Source organism: Dipteris shenzhenensis, chromosome 4 (assembly GCF_047967505.1).
Source record: "Dipteris shenzhenensis isolate YYH24624 ecotype China chromosome 4, Dip_SZ_1.0, whole genome shotgun sequence".
NCBI classification, from domain to species: domain Eukaryota; kingdom Viridiplantae; phylum Streptophyta; class Polypodiopsida; order Gleicheniales; family Dipteridaceae; genus Dipteris; species Dipteris shenzhenensis.
In genome coordinates this window covers 58,076,555-58,097,875 of record NC_141599.1, presented here as the reverse complement: position 1 = coordinate 58,097,875, position 21,321 = coordinate 58,076,555, and the positions used below count along the sequence as shown (strand labels likewise).

At 42.0% G+C, this 21,321-nt stretch overlaps 1 protein-coding gene across 4 annotated transcripts in view; it reads right to left on the bottom strand.

Moving 5' to 3' along the window:
• Positions 1-21,321, bottom strand: part of LOC147903107 (uncharacterized) — a 106,416-nt gene that overhangs the window by 42,827 nt on the left and 42,268 nt on the right. For 3 of the 4 annotated variants that reach the window (XM_087373621.1, XM_087373624.1, XM_087373625.1), the window contains exons 3-6: positions 4,108-4,263; positions 3,804-3,950; positions 3,295-3,438; positions 2,838-2,984 (exon numbers count right to left, since the gene is read on the bottom strand). In XM_087373621.1, the coding sequence (XP_087229747.1) occupies positions 2,838-2,984; positions 3,295-3,438; positions 3,804-3,950; positions 4,108-4,263 (594 nt within the window). The remainder of the gene's footprint in view (positions 1-2,837; positions 2,985-3,294; positions 3,439-3,803; positions 3,951-4,107; positions 4,264-21,321) is intronic. The other variant, XM_087373622.1, reaches the window with a different exon arrangement.

Here is a 21,321-nt window from a genome sequence, read left to right as displayed (position 1 = left end):
GCTAGCCTACCGCATGCAAGCGTTCCAACACACACAGGTGACGGCACAAGACAAACAGCTACACTAACGCCCATCTTCCAAATGCATACATAGGTGAAAGCTACACAAAAGAAGAGTTCTAGCTTGATGCTAGAGGCTGGGCCTTGGAAGCTACGCTAGCTTCTACGAATTGTTGGCAATAGGCAGTTGCGCTCAACGATGAATTAGAACTTGGCGTTGAGGCTCGAGCTACAGAAGGCTGAAGCATTGACTCTGCGTTGAGACTCTACGTTGACTCTACATTCAGATTCCAGAAGCTGAGCAGAGTAGTGAGGAGTCAAGACTCAGGAGGTGCTCAAGCCTCAGTGAAGCAGCCTGCAGAATTATATACATATGCACAGTGCCAATGCTGTGTGCAAGTAGCATAGTTTGGTCATAATTAATTGCTTGTATAATGTATCAATGCATCAAATATTTGCCTATTGTGCAATGTACCAAGGTGATATTGATGGGCTTCAATTTGTTGCTTTAACAGTGAACTGTGAGAGCAGCGAACAAGTTAGAACGATCAACTTTGAAGTTTGAATTCTCCTGGCTCCGCCACGCCCTGATGCCCAATCCCCTTGGTGGAAGGAAGTGGACCTTCTAAACCCCGAGGATTTGCTTGCAGGAGGTTCACGAAAACATGCCGCTATTGTGGCCAGCCAAAGACTGGCAGTTCAGTGAGAGTGCAAGCTCACTTGTTAGGAGTGCAGAATAAAGGCATTAGCATAAGTCCTTCAGTGCCAGACAATGTTCTTTTACGCTTAAAAGCATTAGCAAATGCATCTAAGCATGGGCTCAATCTTTTATGACTGTTGGAAGTTCAGTGTCTACTAGTATTCCTGTCTCAGCAATGCCTTCTGGTTCAGTTGCCACTTCTACTCTTGGAAAGGGCAAGAGACAAGCTTCCTTAGCTGCCACTTGGCACCGTGGCAGGAAGGCAGAGGTAGATGATGCAGTGGGGCGTTTTTTTAATAATCGTGACATTACTTTGAATCAAGCCCGCAATCCTTATTTTGTGGATATGGTGAGGTCTATTGCAGCTTTGAGTCTTGAGTCCTTACTCCAAAAGCAATTGCAGCGTGTTTTAGTCTTGGATTCTAAGTTTAAGCTTTCTAATGTATAGAGTATGTTTGTTTATGGGTATGGTGATGTGGCGTTCCCTTCCCGTTCACGTTCCCTAGGATTTGGGCGTTCCCGTTTCCCAGGGGGTCAACGTTACATTGCCGTTCACGTTCCCTATTAACTATGCTGTGGGTGGCCCCAAGCCGTAACCCAAACCTAAAGATGACCACAATCTGAACCTGCTATTGTAGCCAGTGCCTCTCCCACAAGGGAACCAAGGGGAGGCCTCTATCTGTAGTTGCCTTCCAATGTGGATGGTGTAAGAAAAGAAAGGCATCGGTTCAACTGCCGAGTCTGCTCAGGCCAAACCACTCTTTGAATCACACTACACCTCATGGAAAGGGCAACCTTTCCCACAGTCAGAGTCCCCATCGCACACGGTCCTGTAATTAGCTTGGCTATGGGTGCTTGCCCCACCACCCAAGCATACTGACCTTCTGCCACCATACCCTATCAAGAGAGTGGTCATCTGTGATCTTAATGCAGAGCTTAAGGCTCGAACTCAAGTAAACCACCCTTGTCTATATTTTAGAACAAAGAGGCAGCCTGCCACTAGGGGCAGTGATGGAGTCTAGTCTAGGAGAACTATCCATGCCAATTCACTTGTGGATCCTTGAGGGTGTGAGGTTGTCCCTCTTGCCACGGATTCAACAGCTTGCCCAAAAGGGCCCTGCTTTGCATCTCTGTAGCATATTCTGAAAGCATTGCAATTCTATCAATTGAATATAGTCAAATAGCCACCTTCAATGACACACTAGTGACATATGTTATGATTCTTATCAACCGAAAAACGTTAAATGTCACCCTCAGGGATAGCATTATATACCTTTTACTTTCCCAGCCTCAAAGCAATAGTATCAAAAGCTAATTACACCTTCGGTTGTTTGTAGGAATCCTATCTGCAATACCTTAGGTATAAGTCTAATCGTTGGAAACGATACACTACCCCCAGCTCAAGATCAATGATGAATACTAAAGCTAGATATGGAATGATATCCCAGATTGAGGTCGCACAAACAAACTTCATGACTTCATACATCTATCTGGTCATCGTGTACAGGTGCAAACAAGTCTGAACTGCACTAAACAAGGCTTGATGAGATTTGACTCAGTTTACTCTCTTCAAAACTGAGAATAAAAGGGCATATATCTTTTGATGATTTTCACTAGTATAAAATAAATTGGCTCCATTTGAGCACAAACAGAATAAGGACTTGAGGAAATAAATGCCCTAATAATGCCAGAATAATCTCTGAGACAGTCCAAAAGCCTGAACTTCATGAATTAATAATCCCTATAACAGAATGGAGAGGATTCATATATTGTACATGCAATAGTTTTGCACCTTAGGTTCTCTCTTTTTCAATGCCCGACCTTAGAGTTTCAGTCTGCCTACCTTTTCTTTCCATTTCCTATCTTTCTCAAAGGTAAATCTAATGAATTTGCATGGTCATGACCCACCAGTTCCTCATAAAAGGTCTGTTTCTTTCTTTCTTACAATGTCAAGATTTAGAGTCCACATTCAGTAGTTACCTTTTAGTGGACCCTTTCACACCTGAACCCTCTCAGCATGAGCAGTCATATTATCTTACAGCTCAATCTTTCAGGTTTAGAAAGAAACAGCAAAAAAACATCCAAGTCCTAATTACTCTCAATGCTCAAATAAAGAAAAGTACAAAATTAATAAATACCTCAGATACCATTGTCCCAGTGTTTTGGGAATCTTCCAATTTTTGCTCCAGGATCCCTATTTGAAAGTTCCTTTCTTTCACCTCCTCCTCTGTTCTCTGCCATTCTGAAAGCAAATTGCTTGAAGCAATCTTCCATTGTTTGAGTTCCTGGAAAAAATGTGCAATTCACTCATATGCATATATTTTGTTCCAATGTAACACAGAGAGGCCAATTTAATTGCTTTCAACATACAATGGTTGCTACTGTGTAATGTAAAAAGCAACTCCACCATATGATTTGACATAACCATGATATACGAGCACATCAGACAAATAATCGGAGTACATAAGTCAAATAAAATCATATTCATGAATGAAACCTCAAAACATCCACAAGGAAATCCAAAAATATAGATTCCAGTGAATAATTTTCTCACCTTACTGGTAGGAACTGACCGACGAAACAGAATCCCATTACCTGTGTGGCTATAAGAAGGGCTTGCCAGGAAAGAGAGGCTTCCTTTTGCAAAATTTCAATGACCTTCTCAGCCACTATATTGTTTTGCAAATGACTCATCATTGCTTTGACGTTTTGTATTAGTTCTTGAGTGCTATTGACAGCCTGCATATGAAAGTACCACGTACATGCAGAACAGCCTAGTTAGGTATATTTCTTTCCATATGAGCCCATATACTAAAAACATAACATTGGCATCTAAGGAAGCTTTGACAGATACCGCCACACTGCAACTTTCTAAACCAGTATGAGCTTCAGGTCTTTTCTCTTCTTGTATGAAACATCTCATTGAAAGTTTCAGGTACACAGGCAAGGCAGGTTTTTAAAAATATCAGTTGTCCTCTCGGCCTTGTGAGTAAACAAGTAAAGGGATGCTTATGCAAAAGAATGCATCCCAGGTCGTTGAAGATTCATACGAATATGTCCAGATTACTGCACAGCTTTACATAAGTAGGAATGGATTTGCTTACTTGGGTAGTCACTAAACGCTTATCTAGCATTTGTTGATAATTCTGTAACAGCGCCTCCTTTTGTAAAACCTCTTCAGCCTGTATAGCTTCAGCTGCCTCCTTGAACTTTCTTACAGACAAAACATTAATCTCTGCTTCACTCAAACGCTGTCAACAGAAAACTCTTTAGCGTGAATTTAGAGGTGTATGCCAATTGAAGTTTAACGGACATTGAAAAGATTGCAAACCTGAGTTCTAGATCACATATAAGTTTACAACACAAATGCTGGGAAGTGTTGATTATTTTTTTATAAAAAAACTTTACATTTTGTAGATCCCTTGCTTCATGAAAAGAGGCATTCAGGCGTCTCTCTTTTAAATCCAGCTGTTCTTGCATTCGACAAAGTTCTGACTGAAGTCTATCTACTTTGATTTGGGCTTCCCATAAACCATTGTAGCATGTAGCATTGTCAAAGCTCCCCTGTTGAAATGGAAGCACACTTCACCAACGAGCTAATTAGGACAACTGACAAAAGTTGCTTGCCATTGGAGAAACTAAAATAGAGGGCATCTCTTGCAAAATGCAAATTAGAAGAAAAAAATTTGCAAACTATCAGTAAAGTGGGATTGAAAGTTCATAGGGAATCGATGCAAAACATCTTAAGGATACATTATGCATACATACGCCCTTTTGCCAGAACTTAGACAAACACCAGAGCAACTCATGAGCACAATTTGGAAAACTTACTGCATAAGCAAGACTACAATGAGGAGGGGGTAATACACTGGTCCTCGACTGAACATGTGACCCATACTAAAACCTTTTATGATCCAAAAAGCTCTTGTTTATGGACTCGAGAATGTCCTGACTAATGTGCAAGAGGGAAACATACTTTTTTCACAAGGCCCTCCATAAACATAGAGACACCCATCCAGTTGCAGAACAGATATTTGTATCATTGTAACTGATCTCCACAGATAGCATCAAAATTCTTGCCACTACATTCTTTCGCAAGCAGCGCCATTGGTCTGTGGACTAGAAGAGCATGCAATCAGTGTCCACTTTCAATTAAGCTCCTTCATAGCACACCCACTTCTTCCCCAACTCTTGCTCCCATATTTCTCACATTTCTCTCTCACAAGCCTGGGGAGGTATTCTATTATGGCTTGGGACTATCTATCTATCTATCTATCTATCTACACACACACAAACTTTTTTTGGTCAAAGAAACTTTGCATTAAGAAAGCATTACATTTCAGAATGGGAAAACTACTACTCACAACTAAAAACAGTAATAAAAAACTTCCAACTGGTCGTGAGGAAGGTCTTCAAAGGAATAAGCATCCTGCAGAGACCAAAGCAAAGAAGCTCAAAAGTATGGGAGGACATTCACTGAAGAGTACTGATACAGTTGAATGCTACACAATGACCAGAGCGCCCCCCGCCGCCCCCCCAAACACCACACACACACACGTTTTTTTTTGTGAAACCAAGATACTTATATTATGAAACATTCATTTACATCTGGGCAGAGCTCAAAAGAGAGCCAAAGCCCTATCCATCAGAAGCAGTAAAAGAAAACCTGAATACAAGAAACATCCAAATCTTCCTCATTTAAGGCATCATATAAAGACTGCCGCAATGAGGCTCGGAAGAACTCATATGGATGCTGAAGGGGAGAATTCAGATATGCTTGATTGCGCTGCAGCCAGAGGGTCCATAAGGCCCAGTATCTGATCCAGTGGAAGAAAAGAGAATACTGTGACAAAGAAGCTGATAGTTTGCCATACATCCAGAAAAACCTGTAGAACTTGTGTGCTGGAAATCTGAGAGATAAGAAATAGGAGATTCTGTCTAGAAGGTCTCTGGAATATGAACAAAACCACAGTAAATGCGGAATACTCTCAGATGTAAGGTGACATCTTGGACAAAGAGGTGAAGCTATCCGTCTTTGAGCCAATTTCACCCCTACTGGAAGAATACCAACAATACATCTCCATAAAAAGAGTTGTTGCTTCAATGGCATTTTCAACTTCCATATCAATTGCAATTTTCCTTTCCACCAGGCTAATGACTTGTTCAAATGCCATAGAGAATTAGCATGATGGGCAATCCAGGGAGGAGGTAATATCAATCGATAAGCCTGTATAGAAGTCAATAAATGCAAAGGCCTAGAGGATATGCTTGTATTTGAAGACTGAAGGTGCCAATCTTGAAGCCTGTCTCTGACATTTAATGTCGGAATTGGAACTAGAGGGAGTAAGAGATCAGCAATAGCTTTCCAAATAGGTCTATGATGCATCCCCAGATTGTATTGTCGACATACTACTGGAAAAGTGAGAATATTTCCTTGCATATCTACCACGTCATCAATGAACCGGATACCCATTTTCATAAGATTGTAAGCTCTAATGGGTTGTTGAACAGCAAGGGGAGAGGAAAACACAGCACTCCAATGAATACTTTCCATTCTTAGCAGGATGGGGAGACCATTTGATGTGAGAGAGTACTTTCTTCCAATCCTGAATCAAGGAATTAGAAAATGGACAACCAGGGATTTTACCTTGAAATTTGCCAAGTACTACTTCCGATGGATCAACTAGCCAATGTCCATAAGCATGTGTGCTCATCTGTCCACACAAAATTGCCAACATAATAGACCAAGGCTGCTCTTGTTGAAAAGATGTCTTGAGCATAGTGATCTTTCTTGCCAACACATGAAATTGGATTTTTATTATATTCAAACCACCATGCATTCTTGGTGAGCAAAGCAAGTCCATTTTGAGCAGCCGTAAAGCTTTTTTATGAAGCTTAGTTTTCCAAAAAATCTCCATGGCTTGAGACATAAAGGAAGTGAGATCTCGAGATGACCAATGTAATAGAAGAAGGTAGAACTGGACATAAGCTAGAACAATAGACTGGACAATTCGAAGCCGTACATGCAGAGGCCAAGTGGAGATCTTCCAATATTCTAATTTGTCCTGAATTTTGTTTGACACCCACGACATTTGTTGCTTATTGCCGATTTTCCAGCCCATAGGATAGCCCAAATGTCTTACTATGTTTTCCGGATAAATAATCTGGCCTGGCCACAGGATAGCATGCCAGTCACAATGCTTGAGAGGCAAGAGTTTTGATTTCTGAAAATTGATTTTAGGACCAGCTGCCAACCCAAAATCTGAAAGGGTATCCATCAAGAGGCGAATCTCCAAAGGACTATTCTTCGGCATGAAGAATGAATCATCTGCATAGGCCTGTGCAATGAAAGGTCGTGAACCAGAAATCTGAAGCCCCTCTAGCTGTCCAGTATCAACCATGTGATCCATATAAAGAAGCAAAGGATGTGAAGCGATGGCATAAAGCAAAGCACTGAGAGGGCATCCCTGTCGAACTGAACGTTCGAGAGTCCAAGACTCAGACAAATGATTCCCTATAAAGCATTGTGCAGTGGAATCTGAGTAAAGCCAATATATGACATTAACTAGCTTTGGCCCAAAACCAAGTTTTAACATGATTTGAGAGACATAATCCCACTGTACTGTATCAAATGCCTTCGCCACATCCACCTGCATGACCAACACATCTTGATATGAATATTTTGCATATTCCATTGCGATGAGAGTGTTAGAGATATTGTCACGTATGTGCCGTCTTGGAACAAAACCATATTGCCTGGGATGAAGTCCATCATGAAGGATATCCTTTATCCGATGTACCAACATTTTGGCAATCAGTTTGTATATAACCGGCATCAAAGTGATGGGCCTCCAGTCATCCATAGACTCACATAGAGGTTTTTTGGGCACAAGCTTAACCAGACCATGCTTCCAAGCTGAGGGAAGATGTTGATGCTGCCAGGCTACATTTATAAACTGCAGAATTGGACTCTTCAATTCAGGCCAAAAGGCTTCAAAAAATTAAACCGTCAGACCATCCCAGCCAGGGGATTTATGTTTGCCCAAATGCCTAAGAGCTTCATCCATTTCAACATCTGAAAAAGACATTTCCAGCATTGAGGCTTTTTGCAAGGAGACAATAGGAGAAACAAGGTCAGTAAATCTATTATGAGTTGAAACAACCTGAGGTGTAGAAGAAGATGGCTGAGAAAAAAGAAGCTGAAAATGATCCAAACATTGTTTTTCTAGCTGAGATAGAGTCTGGGTCCAAAGGCCGTCTAGTTTCTTGACCCTCATGATAGATTGGCTTTGTCTATGTGCATGTAAGTTCCGAAAAAAAGATTTCGAGGAACAGCCCTTATCTAGCATAGGTTTAGCTCTCGCCCTGATCTGCCATTTGGACAGCTTACATTTATCATTGGCATCAATTATGGAGGAAGTTCAAGACAATAAATGCTGCTCAGAAGCAGATAGAGATCTTTGATGACTAATCTGTACCAAATACTGCTTGTATGATTTTGCCCACTGGATATGCTGTCTGGTTTCTACCATGTACCATCTTCCATATTCCTTAATGACATTTTGAATACGATGTATGAAAGAAGTCCAAGCAAAGTCCAGATCCTCTTGAGCATGGGATAGCAATGGCCTGCAAGCCAGTCTGATCATATGCTGGAATTTTTCATGAGAGATACAATTGATTGACCTGTAAATTTCTGACTGAAGAGAGCTGCAAGTCATCTAGAGGCATACCAAAAGAAAGGGTGAGCCAAAGTGGAGTATGATCAGATAATTGTTGTGAATAATCAGTCCACATTTGACATGTATATTCATCATATTGCTGAGCATGAATGAGATAATATCTATCAAGCCTGGCCCAATATTCTGTAAAAGCACACACACACACACTTTTTTAAAGTGAAAATCACACACACACGTGTGTGTGTGTGTGCGACGCACGCGCATAGACATATTGCTCCGGCTATTTGTCGCAGATGCTTAGCTCTATGGGAGACAGTGCCTCACCTCCTTTGGCACTGCTCTCATACACGTGCTTTCCTTGGATTGCTAGGCCAGCGTTTGAGAACCAGATTTCCAAATTTTATTTTTGGAAAATGCTTCTGGTTGTTTGAGATTCACCCACCTAGACAAGATTTTGATTTGTTTGTTTTTGGGTTAGATATTGGGCACTTTGGACTATGTGGAAAGACAGAAATCACAGAGTTTTTGGTGATCCAATTTTCTCACCTTACTCTTTCTTCACACACTCTTTGCAGCAATCTTTTTATAAAGGAAAAATATTCTCACAAAAAAATGGTGTGTGTGTGTGTGTGTGTGTGTGTGTGTGTACAACCTCTGTGCAGGCTCTCAAAGATTCAATATACTCAGGTATGGATTTTGTACGTGCAAATAGACGCAGGAGTTTTTCTGTACAGGGTTTCCGTACACGTAGTCAGATGCACACAGATTTCCGTACAGGCGTGCAGGGTTTTCGTACAGGGGGTTTGTTGCTGCTATGCTGAGTTGGAGCTAGAGCAGACAAAGTACTTCTGCTTTGATCAGGGTTCATCCTGTGGGGACTCTTTTGATGTTGCTCATTCTCTATCTGTTACTTTGTTTCGAACCTGTCTGGGTTTCCATTTGTGTGTGATGACTGCGTATGAGTTTGAGAAAACTTTTCACGAGACAGAATGGGACAGCATGAGGAGCAAAAGCAGGCTGAGGGTTAGGATGACCCTCTTCATGATTCCTTTGAAGCCAAGTTGGTGTTATGATGTGATGCATGAAGGCTTCGACAATACACGTAAAGCTTGGAAAGAGTCAGCCCCCTCAGTTGGTCTTATATGGTTGAGGTGGATGACATTGTTGATCCTGTGAGAGACTATGCAATTTTCTTTCTAGGTCATATGCCCGTTGCTGCAGAAGTTGGAAACTGGCTGACCAAGACATTTCGCAAGGTCCATTATGCAGCCCGAGGCATTTTTGAAATTATTATGACAGATGAGGAGCATAAGCAAATGCTACTAGAGCACTCTCCTCTTTTTTTTGGACAGCAAATGGTGCATGTCCTTCCATGGTCACCGACCAGGGACTATCAAGCTCTTATCAGGCATTGTTGTCCAGTTCAGGTGGAAGTGGTTGATTTTCCGTAGTGTTTGCTTACCTCTTGCCCAAATTGCAGCCTCTTTGGGCAAAGTGGCTTGTCCTTTGAGACCAAATGGAAATTCAAATCGATTTTGCATATTGTGGGATATTGATAACCCCACCTGAATCTTTTATGTCATTGTTAATCGTATGGCTATGGGAAGTTCATTCTACAAACTCAAGTGGGGCTTGTTTGCAGGTGCTTGTTTTGAATGCTAAAAATTTGGGCATATGGCTTCGCAATGTCCTTTGCATGTGCAGAAGATGTTGAAGATGACACAAGATGCTATGCCCACGCAGATGCAAAACAAGGATATGCGTGGCTTTTCTATGATTGAAAACAAAGGCAATAAACAAGTTTATGTTGCATAGGATAAAGGCAAAGCGCCACTTGTTTCTAATGGGAATGCTCCTACTTCTTTGCCTTCCTCCTCTCAATCTAAAGGCAAAGAAATGACTTTACAAGAGGTCTGGCAGACTCCGCAATCACAGCTAGAAGACCATTACCTCCATGCACATGGAATGGTACTGCATCTAATGGCCATACTCCTGAAGAAAATTCAGGTGTTGGCGTTACTTGGGGTGCTGTGACACCTGGTCTCACTCTTTTCCCCAAAGAGGATATGGCGGGTTTGCTGTCCTCTCATCAGGTACCTTTGTCACCTCAGGGTAGAGGTTTGACCCCGAGGTGGAAATGCAAACTTAAGTCAAATTTGCTTTTTTTCGCCCCCCCAAAAAGATTACTTCATAAAGTATGAATGAAAACCGCAAGAGCAAGCTCTAACGTGGGAGTACATCATGCCATGCATGAGAAAAAAACCTGCTCAAAAAGAGCTAACAAAAATCCAAGGTGGAGGCTGAAAATGCCACCTCAACCCTGAAGGAGACTCAAAGAAGAAAGGAGATCCTCTCCAAACTCTCAAAAAAGTATCTCTCCTGGTTATAGCTGCTCTGGAGGATCCCTGCAGGTGCGTGTATAGTATCAATCCATATACTGGCCATAGACTGGGAGGGGTGAACCTGGGAACCCTCCATCGCCTCCGTGCACACCTGGCCCTCCAAATATGCCAAGCTGCAATGAGTCAGCTTTGCTTTCAATGTACATAAACTATAAATATGTTATCACAAATCAAATGTTTGACACTTGATGTACAGGATTTGTGTGTGCTCAAAAATGAAAGATAGTCTAGGTGTATCTCATTCATTTGAAGCCTGACATAGTGGCTTTACAAGAGCATAACTAGCACATGTACGCTGGACAACATAGTCATTTTGCTCGTTATGATATCTTTTATGGTAGAAAGCATTCCTTTTCAAGAATGGTTTTTTTTGTGAAGCATGATCTTCAGCCCAATGTTGCCTTCAATGATCCACAAGGCAGATGCATGGTTGTGCAGTGTCTTATTCAGGAAGAAACCTTCGAATTTGCCTCAGTGTATGCACCTCAATCCTCTCGCAGTAGAGGTATGATTTAGGATGATATGCAGAGATATCCCTGGAGGCAGCATGCTTTTCTTTGTGGTGATTTCAACAATGTTCCTCAGTAGGGAGATAATACATCAGGTCATACTCATATGTTGGCCTCTGCGAGGCAGAGTTGGTCTCAATTATTGCTGCAATTCAGTTTTGTTGATCTTTGGAAGGAATCACCTCCTTTGTTGCCAGGCTTTACTTTCCATCATAATGCACAGTCTTCGTATCAAGCTTGATTGGATCATTGGTACAGGATCAACCCGCAGCACTGTGACATTGTCACTACTGAATTGTGGGTAGATGATGCCTTTACACATTCTAATCATGCTCCTCTTTGGTTGCGGGTCTCCTTTCACGAAATACCACATGATCGGCTGTCACATAGAAGACTCCTCATTGTGAATAACAGCTATCTGGAGTATGATCAATAATACAAGAAAATGGTTTATAATGCTTGTCAGCCTCTTTCATATCAGAACCATACTGATGGGATTATGCCTAAAATGCCTTTGTTGCTCGAATGCAATTAGTTATTCGGGATTATGGTAAAGAATACATGAAGACATTGAGACTTACTGTTGCTCGAGCCAAAAACACTTGTCAATCTTTGACTGAGCTCAGTCACTTTCGACCTTTGTCTTTTGAAGAAAGCACACCTTTATGTCACGCTAGACATTGCTTGGAAAGCAATGATCATAGAAAAATTGCTAAATGGGAGAGAAGAGCACATCAGAGGGCTTTCTTTTGACAAAGATTGCTCTTCGAAGGAATTTTTTAAAAGTCTGCACTACAAGAGACAGTCTACAAATATTTACCGGCAGGCCCGTGTGCCTGATGGTGTTTCGACGAGCACAACTTGCTGCAGCCTGTGTGGAATCTGGATCATTTCTCCAGGCAATTTGGGACAGCAGATCCTCCTTCACAAGAGGTTCTTGCAGCACGGAGTCAATTATTGCAGCATGTTTCTCCCATTGTGTTTCCTGTTCAGGCTCTAGAGTTGAAAAGTCCTTTCACTGAAGGAGAATTATTGGATGCGGTAAAATCCTGTGGTAGATGGAAATCTCCATGATGGGATGGTCTTAACGTTCAATTCTTTCTTGCATACTGGGATATCTTTGCTGCGTATGATTAACTATGCACGGAAAAAGTAGTACTTGCCGGATTCATGGAAAAAGGGCCTTATAAAACTTGTTCCTAAGAAGCAAATATGTGAATCAATGGTTGATTGGAGGCCTATTACCCTTATGCTTGTCATTTAAAATATCATTACTAAAATGTTGGTGGATCACATTAAAGGATGTTTACATGATGGCCTTCATCCTGCACAGTATGGTTTTGTTCCTCGTAGGCACATTACTGATAATATTGCAATTGCCTAGTTGGAATAGAATATGCCAGATACACTTAGCAGGGTGTTTTGTTACTACAAGTTGACATTGCCAAAGCTTTTGACACAGTATTTCGCAAACTATGCATGCATTGGGCTTTGGGCAGAAATTGCAGCATATTATTTATTGGCTTTACGTGATAGCAAAGCTGCTTGCATACTGTCTGGAGAAATTTCTGAAGCATAGACCCTTTGCTCTTTGGTCCGTCCTCCGGGGCGGTGCGGTCGGCTGAAATGGATCGGTGGCACCGAGTGGCGAGGCATCGCAAGGGCTGTCCACTTAGTACAGTTCTATATGCCATAGCCACTCATCCCATGCTTCAGTACATGGTTCATCTCATAACCTCTAATGTACTTCATGGTTTGGAAATTCAAGGTAGTAGTACTTTAATAGCTCAAGCTTATGCAGATGATTCCTTTTTTACTCCTCAAAATACAGAGAAGATCTATCTTGCTTGATGCAGGCTTTATCTTTATATGGATTGGCATCTGGTCTTCATGTAAGTTTCCAGAAATCTAAGTTATTGCCTTTGCATTCAAAAGAGTGGCATACTCTTTTATGGCCGAGGAAAAGTGTTCCACCGAATCAAATGGTTCGTCATTTGGGCTATCCTTTGGGTTGGTCGATTACTCGTCGCCAACAAGCTGACTGCATATTAGCAAATTGAACAAAAAGCTTGAATATTGGAAGTTGGCAACATGCCCTCTAAATGTCACATTATGCATTGTTCAATCAATTCCGATGGCCTATATTCAGTTTTACTTACCTCTAATAATGTTCAGCAAGGCGGAACTTTCTTCTTTTGTGTCCACTATTCTGAAAACTTTTTGGTGTTCTAAACATGGGAAGAAGAGTTTGAGATTACTCTCGCTACAGCATCTCTGTTCGTAAAAAATGCACCGGGGATTGAATATCCTCAACATTCAGGTGCATATTCTTTCCCACAAGGGGAAAATTGTAAGAGATTACAAAGATATGGTGTTGTAGGCATAAAGTCAACCCTATGGTTGGCCAATAGTACTTGGGTACTATATATACCAAGTACTTGTATTGTTTCATTTGAACATTTCTATTGGAGCTTTCTTGTGTGAGCACTCTTGCTCACTTGTGTTCACAACCTATCTCCACTTTGTTCCTACATTTAGTATCAGAGCGCTTCCGTCCCTAGAGCCCATTCCCACGCTTGCTTCTAGACTCCTGCAAGCTTGGTGCTACAGTTGCGTTCCTAGTTCTCACATTCAGCTCTCCAGCTTTCGTTTGAGGTAACCAACAGTCCAGCGGTTGTTTTTTGACCTTTCGAGGTCCGATTTCGACATTTTTCAAAATTTCTAAGCTACCCGCATACAAACAAACTTGTCCCGCACCATTTCAGGCGAAATTTCTTTTTTTCCTTTTTTGTCTATATAGTTGTACGGACGTCCGTATGGATTTGTCCGTACAGTTGCACGACAATGTTGGGAGTCTGTACGACTTGTTGAAATGTGATTTCGAGTAGTTTTCAGCTGTTTTTCGGCGTTTTTGCTCAGATTTGGACTCTTTTCAGCTCCAGCCTCTCCCGGGTGTGTTCCAGCAGCTCCAAGCGTCTCCATACTTCTCCAGGCTCTTCCCTACACGTGTAATGTATTCAGAAGTACTCCCGATAGCTTCATTCAGCTCATACTCTATGGGTGTATCTCAAGGTCAAATGAACTAGGAAGTCTCTTCCCAAACCTATTCCAAGGTAAGCCAAGAGGTTAGTGAATGACATAGAAGACATTGTCAAGGACATGAAGCCTAGAAGAAAGCTTGCAATCTATAGGTATTAGGTGGCACAAGCCAAGGAACCCGTTACCTTCAAGATGCAGTACGATCAGATAAATGGGAATATGCCATGGACGAGAAATGCAATGGCACTTTATGCTTGAAAGGCGATGGAGCCACTCAAGGGCAAGCACGTCAAAGGCTGCAAGTCGGTTTACAAGGTCGAGCATAAGGCATAGACAAAAGGCAAGATTAGTTGCAAAGGAATATCCTTGGCAGGAGAGCATGGATCTTGAAGAAACCTTTGTATCAATAAAGAGCATATGCCTTATGTAAGAGATTACAAAGATATGGTGTTGTACGCATAAAGTCAACCTTATGGTTGACCAATAGTACTTAGATACTATATATACCAAGTACTTGTATTGTTTCATTTGAACATTTCTATTGGAGCTTTCTTGTGTGTGCACTCTTGCTCAATTGTGTTCACAACCTGTCTCCACTTTGTTCCTACATTTGGTATCAGAGCACTTCTGTCTCTAGGGCCCCCTAAAGGGCCATGTACCTTTAGTGGCCCCCCTAGAGTTCCAGGTGGCTCTAGTGCCTTCTACATGCTCCTTTGCCATTCCTGGACCTTCCTGGGCCTTCTAAACTTCACATGTGTGGTTTTCTCTCTCATCTTCTCTCTGTGTTGAGATTTTGGACTGGTTTTTCAGCCTTCTTCAGCTGAATTCTATTTTTCTTCATAACTCCTCACCCGTTTGGATTCCTCGACTTCTATTTGGCCCGATGGCTTCCCCTCTGCCTCCCCTTCGCAGTGATATGCTTTTCCCTCCGTGCGTTTTTTAGAATGGGTAGAGCTGAGCAGTTCTTTTCCTGGTCGAATTTGCAAAAGTGGCTGCATTCCTCTCTGAAGCACGCTTCTTTTGAGCCAAAGAACTCCCACTTCTTTGCGATAGAAGTGCTTCTTTTCACATATTCTTGCTGGTCGGCTCTTGTAAATGCTCTTTCTTCATGCCTTTGTACTCCTCTTTGGTTGAGAATGCAATTGGGCATTGGTTACTATGTCCTCTTGGTGATTGAGGACTTGGTTCGAGTTTTTAGGGCTTGGTGAGTTGTGATTTTGTTGTTGCAATTTCTTTTTGCCATAAGCTATTGGTTGGCCTCGTGTGCCGCCTCTTTCTTGGTTCACAGGTGCCCAGGCAGTGCTACATGAGTCATTCTTTAGTGCATTTGTCTATGTTTGTTGAGTAGAAGCATTCTAGCCTCCATCCCTTTTTCAGTGGTTTTGTTTGTGAACAAATGGGTAAATGCCAAATGGTGATTATGCAATGGTTAATGGTTGTGATATATGCTTTGTGAGCTGTAAATAAGTGCTGAAGTGATTAAAGGTTTAGTTCCACTGCCCTCTGAGTGATTAGAGGCCGGTTTCATAGAGTAGCAATGTACTTTGTGACCTTTATAGCTGACTTCTCCAGGTTCACATGGCTTTTTCTCATGAAGGAAAAATCTGAGGTGTTCTATTGGTTTTGGGAGTTCAAAGCTATGGCTGAGAACCAAACCAATTCTAGAATTGGAACACTCAACTCAGATAGAGGGGGAGAGTACATGTCACATGCATTCCAGGGATTTTTGAGGCAGCATGGGATTAAACATCACTTGACATGCCCTTACACACCACAGCATAATCCACTCTTTGAGAGGAAGAATCGTACTCTCATGGAGATGACGAGATGCATGCTGAAATTCACGAGAGTCTCAAAGGCTTTTTGGGGAGAAGCAGTTGTGACAGCCACTTACATTCAAAACAGATGCCCCACCAAAGCTTTGGTTAATGTGACTCCATTTGAGGCTTTGTATGGCTTTAAGCCAAAGGTTAGTCATTTCAGAGTTTTTGGCTCAGTGGCATATGCTTTGGTTCCAGATGCACATCGGACAAAGCTTAATGACAAGAGTGTCAAATGCATTTTCGTGGGGTATAGCACTGAAAGCAGGAGATTTAGGCTTTATAATCCCGCTACCAGGAAGGTAATAATCAGCAGAGATGTTCTCTTTGCTGAGAATGAGTTCATGCAGCCCGCTAGTGCAGACTTGCCACCATACGATGACACCCCTTTGGACATCATCCAGTTTGAGGATGATGAGATGGAGTCTCTTGATGCTTCCCCTTCTACTTCTCATAGTTCAGATGGCTTCCCACATGTTGAGGATGGCTCTCCCTCAAATATTTCAGATTTGCAGCCAATTAATGAGAATAGACAACCTCATGTTTGGAGGCATAATCAACGTCGTGAGGCCACTAAAGACATTGATGCAGCCCCGAGTGGTACAGTAGAGAAATCTATTCCACGTTGGGCAAGGTTGACCATTCAAGATGCTAAGGATCAGCCTACTTTGGGGAAAACCAGGGCTAGCACTCTGAAAAATCAGAAAAAGGTCAATTTTGCTTTGAAGACCTCAGTGATGGAAGTTGAAAATGAGCCTCAGAGCTTCAAGGATGCTCAGCATAATCCGGCATGGTAGAAAGCTATGGAAGCTGAGATTAAATCCATTGAGAAGAATGCCACATGGGACTTGGTTGATGCGTCCATTGGAAAAAATGTGGTTGGCACGAAATGGATTTATAAGGTGAAATACCATTCAAATGGCACACTTACAAAGCCCGTTTGGTTGCGGAGGGGATAGATTATGAGGAGACTTTTGCTCCAGTGGCCAAGATGACCACCATTCGTTCTGTCATCTCTCTTGCTGCGTTTTATGGTTGGCCAGTGTACCAAATGGATGTCAAGACCGCTTTCCTCAATGGAGATCTTAACGAGGAGGTCTATGTACATCAGCCCCAAGGTTTTGAGGTGAAGGGACAAGAGCACAAGGGATGCAAGCTCAGGGAGGCTCTATATGCCTGAAGCAAGCACCTCGTGCGTGGTATCAGAAGATAAATCAGTTTTTGCTGTCCCAAGGCTTCGTAAACACTCATACAGAGCCAAATCTGTATGTGCTGCAGAAAAAATCAGAATTGGTCATGTTGGTACTATATGTGGATGACATCATACTCACTGGCAGTGATTTGCAGCAAATTACGGCAGTGCAGTCCGCTTTATGTCACAACTTTGACATGACAGATTTAGGCCTATTGCATTATTGTCTTGGCATTGAGTTTTGGCAGACCCATGATGGGATTTCTATGTCACAGACAGTATTTGAAGGGGTTGTTGCAGAAATTTAAAATGGAGAACTGTAAGCATGTGGCTACTCCATTGGAAAAGGAACTCAAGCTGAGTAAGCATGATATTGCTGAAAAGTTTGATGGCACTTTGTACGGGCATTTGGTTGGCAGTTTGATATATCTATGCTCCACATGGCCTGATATTGCCTACGCCATAGGGCTTTTGAGCCAGTTCATGCATTGTCCCACGATCACACATTCAGATGCAGCAAAAAGGGTTCTCAGATATGTCCATGGCAATCTCTCTCTTGGTTTGCATTATGCTTTAGATTGTGATCTAGAGCTGAGTGGTTTCACCGACTCAAATTTGTCATGGGACATTGACGATAGACGGTCCACTACTGCCTATTGCTTCTCATTGGGCTTAGCCTGTATCTCATGGCTCAGTAAGAAGCAAGAGCGAGTCTCTCTTTCCTCCAGTGAAGCAAAGTACAAAGCTGCAAATTCAGCCACTACGGAGTTAATGTGGTTAAGGAAGCTTTTGCATGACTTGCATCATGCATAGGATGGCGAAGCAAACTCTATCTTCTGTGACAGCTAGACTTGCATTGCCATAGCCAACAATCCTGTCTTTTATGCTCGCATGAAACACATTGAAAATCATTATCATTATGTACGGGATTGTATTTCTGATGGCTTCACTGGTCTCATCTATTGTCCATCTGAGGACAATGTGGCAGATATCTTCACCAAAGCCCTGTCAACAGATCTTTTCTTACGACATCGACATGGCTTGGGGATCAGAGACATTCTCACAATGTCAAGGGGGGTTGTGAAGTGATTCACAATGACATTATTTTCATGTACTCCCATAGGTTGCATATCCATCCGGATGAATTTGTGCAACCATGGTACTTTAGGTACTGTAGGGTACACCTGAGACATTTGCAGGGTACTTTCAGCCATATCTTTGAGGGGGGATTTGTAAGAGATTACAAAGATATGGTGTTGTAGGCATAAAGTCAACCCTATGGTTGACCAGTAGTACTTGGGTACTATATATACCAAGTACTTGTATTGTTTCATTTGAACATTTCTATTGGAGCTTTCTTGTGTGTGCACTCTTGCTCACTTGTGTTCACAACCTGTCTCCACTTTGTTCCTACAAAAATGATGCTACAGTTCTTGCAAGGTTCTCTGGCTTGGGCTGCTATGATACGCCATTTGCTTTTACAGCTCACCACTCCTACTTTGGATATTGGCAGCCTACACAATGGGATTTTATTTTGGGTTGTGTTGATGGCAAGATCAAAGGTTGTCCTTTGGTCTCTCATATTTACTGGATTGGAAGTATGTCCTCTCTCACTTGGAATGGCATGGTTGGGATTCATTGCAGGAAAACTCTCTCAGAGCAGAGAGCATACATTGGTCAAAGGCTTTTGCCCCTCCATTGGTAGTGTAGGAGCCTCGACGCTCTTATTTCCTTAGTTTGAAGGGGATCCACTCAGTTGTAGATGTCATTCATGATAATGAGATTCCCCTTGCTTTTCCTTTGGTTGCTGCCAAATTTGGTCTTGGTATGCAAGACAGATTCATATGGCAAACTCTTATTGGAATGCTTCAGTCTTTTCAGCTCATTCTGCCTTTAGAGCTTGAGGACCGTCTCCAGGACTAGACTCTTTCTTCTCGATGTTCATCTTCTCACCCCTTGCAACTGTCACATATTACTGTCTCTTCTTTATACAAGGAGCTTTTGCCTCCACCATGGGTTTCTCACAAGGCGAATGAATCACACTACCAAGTGGTGGCAGAAGAGATTGAGACAAATTTGGAATTTTTAAAATTCCGCTCCAACAACATATCTTTTTGTGGCAAGTTTTATTGGGAGTTCTTCCATCAGGCGACTTTTGGCACACACGAATATCGCACTGGCTGTTTGTCGCAGATGTTTGGCTCCACGGGAGTCTGTGCCTATCTCCTTTGGCATTGCTCCCATATTCGTGATTTTTTGGGATTCCTTGGGCAGAGTTCAAGAACCGAATCTCCGAATGCTACTTTTGGAAATCTTTCTAGCTTTTGGGATTCACCCATTTAGACAGAAGTTTGATTTATTTTTCAGTTGGGTTCGTTACTGGGCACTCTGGACTCTATGGAAGGACAAAAATCATAGAGTCTTTGGGGATCCAACTTTTTCACTTTTCTCTTTTTTCAGGCACTCTTTGCAGCAATCCTTTTATGATTGTCTGCAAACTCAGTACATAGACTATGATGTATACTTATCATATCTTGAAATCTTCTCTACATGTATTTGAGCACCTTCTCCTCCGTTTTTAGGGATAGTGGCTCTGTAATATAATGCAAAATAAATTTCACCAAAAAAAAGTGTGTGAGATCAAGCTGCTTAGCTTGTTGCCACTCTACCTGCATCTTGGGAAAAGGGACTGCTATGTTTGATTCCTAATTGTTCTTCTACCCTTGAATATTTGGCTACTGGGTGGCCCTTCGTTCATCTCTCTTCCTTGCATTTCTTGGAACAAACTATCTAGGAAATTTGTTGGTAGGGATGGTGGCTAACTTCTGATTTCCTCTATGCTTCTTGTCATCAAGAAGAGGGTGCATCCATGCATCTCAACTTTTTCTACCATAATCCAATATTCCCCACTTTATCATTGATTTGTGAAGTCATTAGCAAGTTGCCCACTTGTGCTCCTCCTACCTTCAATGCCTTCTATTCCAGTATTCATGGTATCTAGGTATCCAACATTGTTCGTTGAATTTGTATAAGCTAATGTCTAAAATGTTGGTTATGTGCAATTCACATATCTTATATATGGGATTGCACCCTTCTCAGTATGGTTTTGTGCCACGAAGGCAGATCATGGATAATATTGCAAATGTTTATATGGGCATTGAATATGCCAAGTATACACATCAGGATGCTTTGATCATGCAAGTGGACATTGACAAAGCCTTTGACACTATGAGATGGGATTTTATTCAGCCACTATGAGGCAGTTGGGCTTTGGGCCCTGGATGCAAAATGTGGTTTATTGGCTTTATCAAGATGGTACAGCTTCATGTCATGTATATGATGCCCTCTCCTCGTGGACTTTGTTAGGGAAGGCTGTCCGCTCAGTTCTCTACTTTTTGCTATTGCTACGCATCCACTGTTTTCGCACATGGACGCTTTGGTTTTCCAGAAGTCCTTGCATGGTATTGAGTTTCCTAGTGGTACGCCTTTTGTGAGTCACACCTTTGCAAATGATTCTTTCTTCTTTCTCCGGAACTCGGAAGTAGATGTGGCTTATGCAGACGCTTGAATTGTTTGGCCTTGCAACTAGGCTGAAAGTCAATTTCAGCAAATCAAAACTTCTACCTCTGCGTGAACGTCATTGGCATAGCATTTTGTGGCCTGGTCTCTTGCTCCCTCCTGATCATGTGGTGTGCCATTTGGGGTATCCTATTGGATGGCATATCTCCTTGCCGCAAGAGAGATTTTGGGTTTAGCAAAAACTTTTTCAAAAGCTGGATTATTGGAAATTAACAACTTGGCCGTTGCATCTTCGTCTTCGAATTGTGCAGTCCATTCTTATAGCATATGCCCAGCTTTATCTAACACTCCTTTCCTAGTCCTCTGAACATATTCCAAATTCATTACTAAGGTTATGGAACGCCTTTGGTGTACCAAACATGATCGTAGGCCACTCCGGCTTCTCAAATACAATTATGT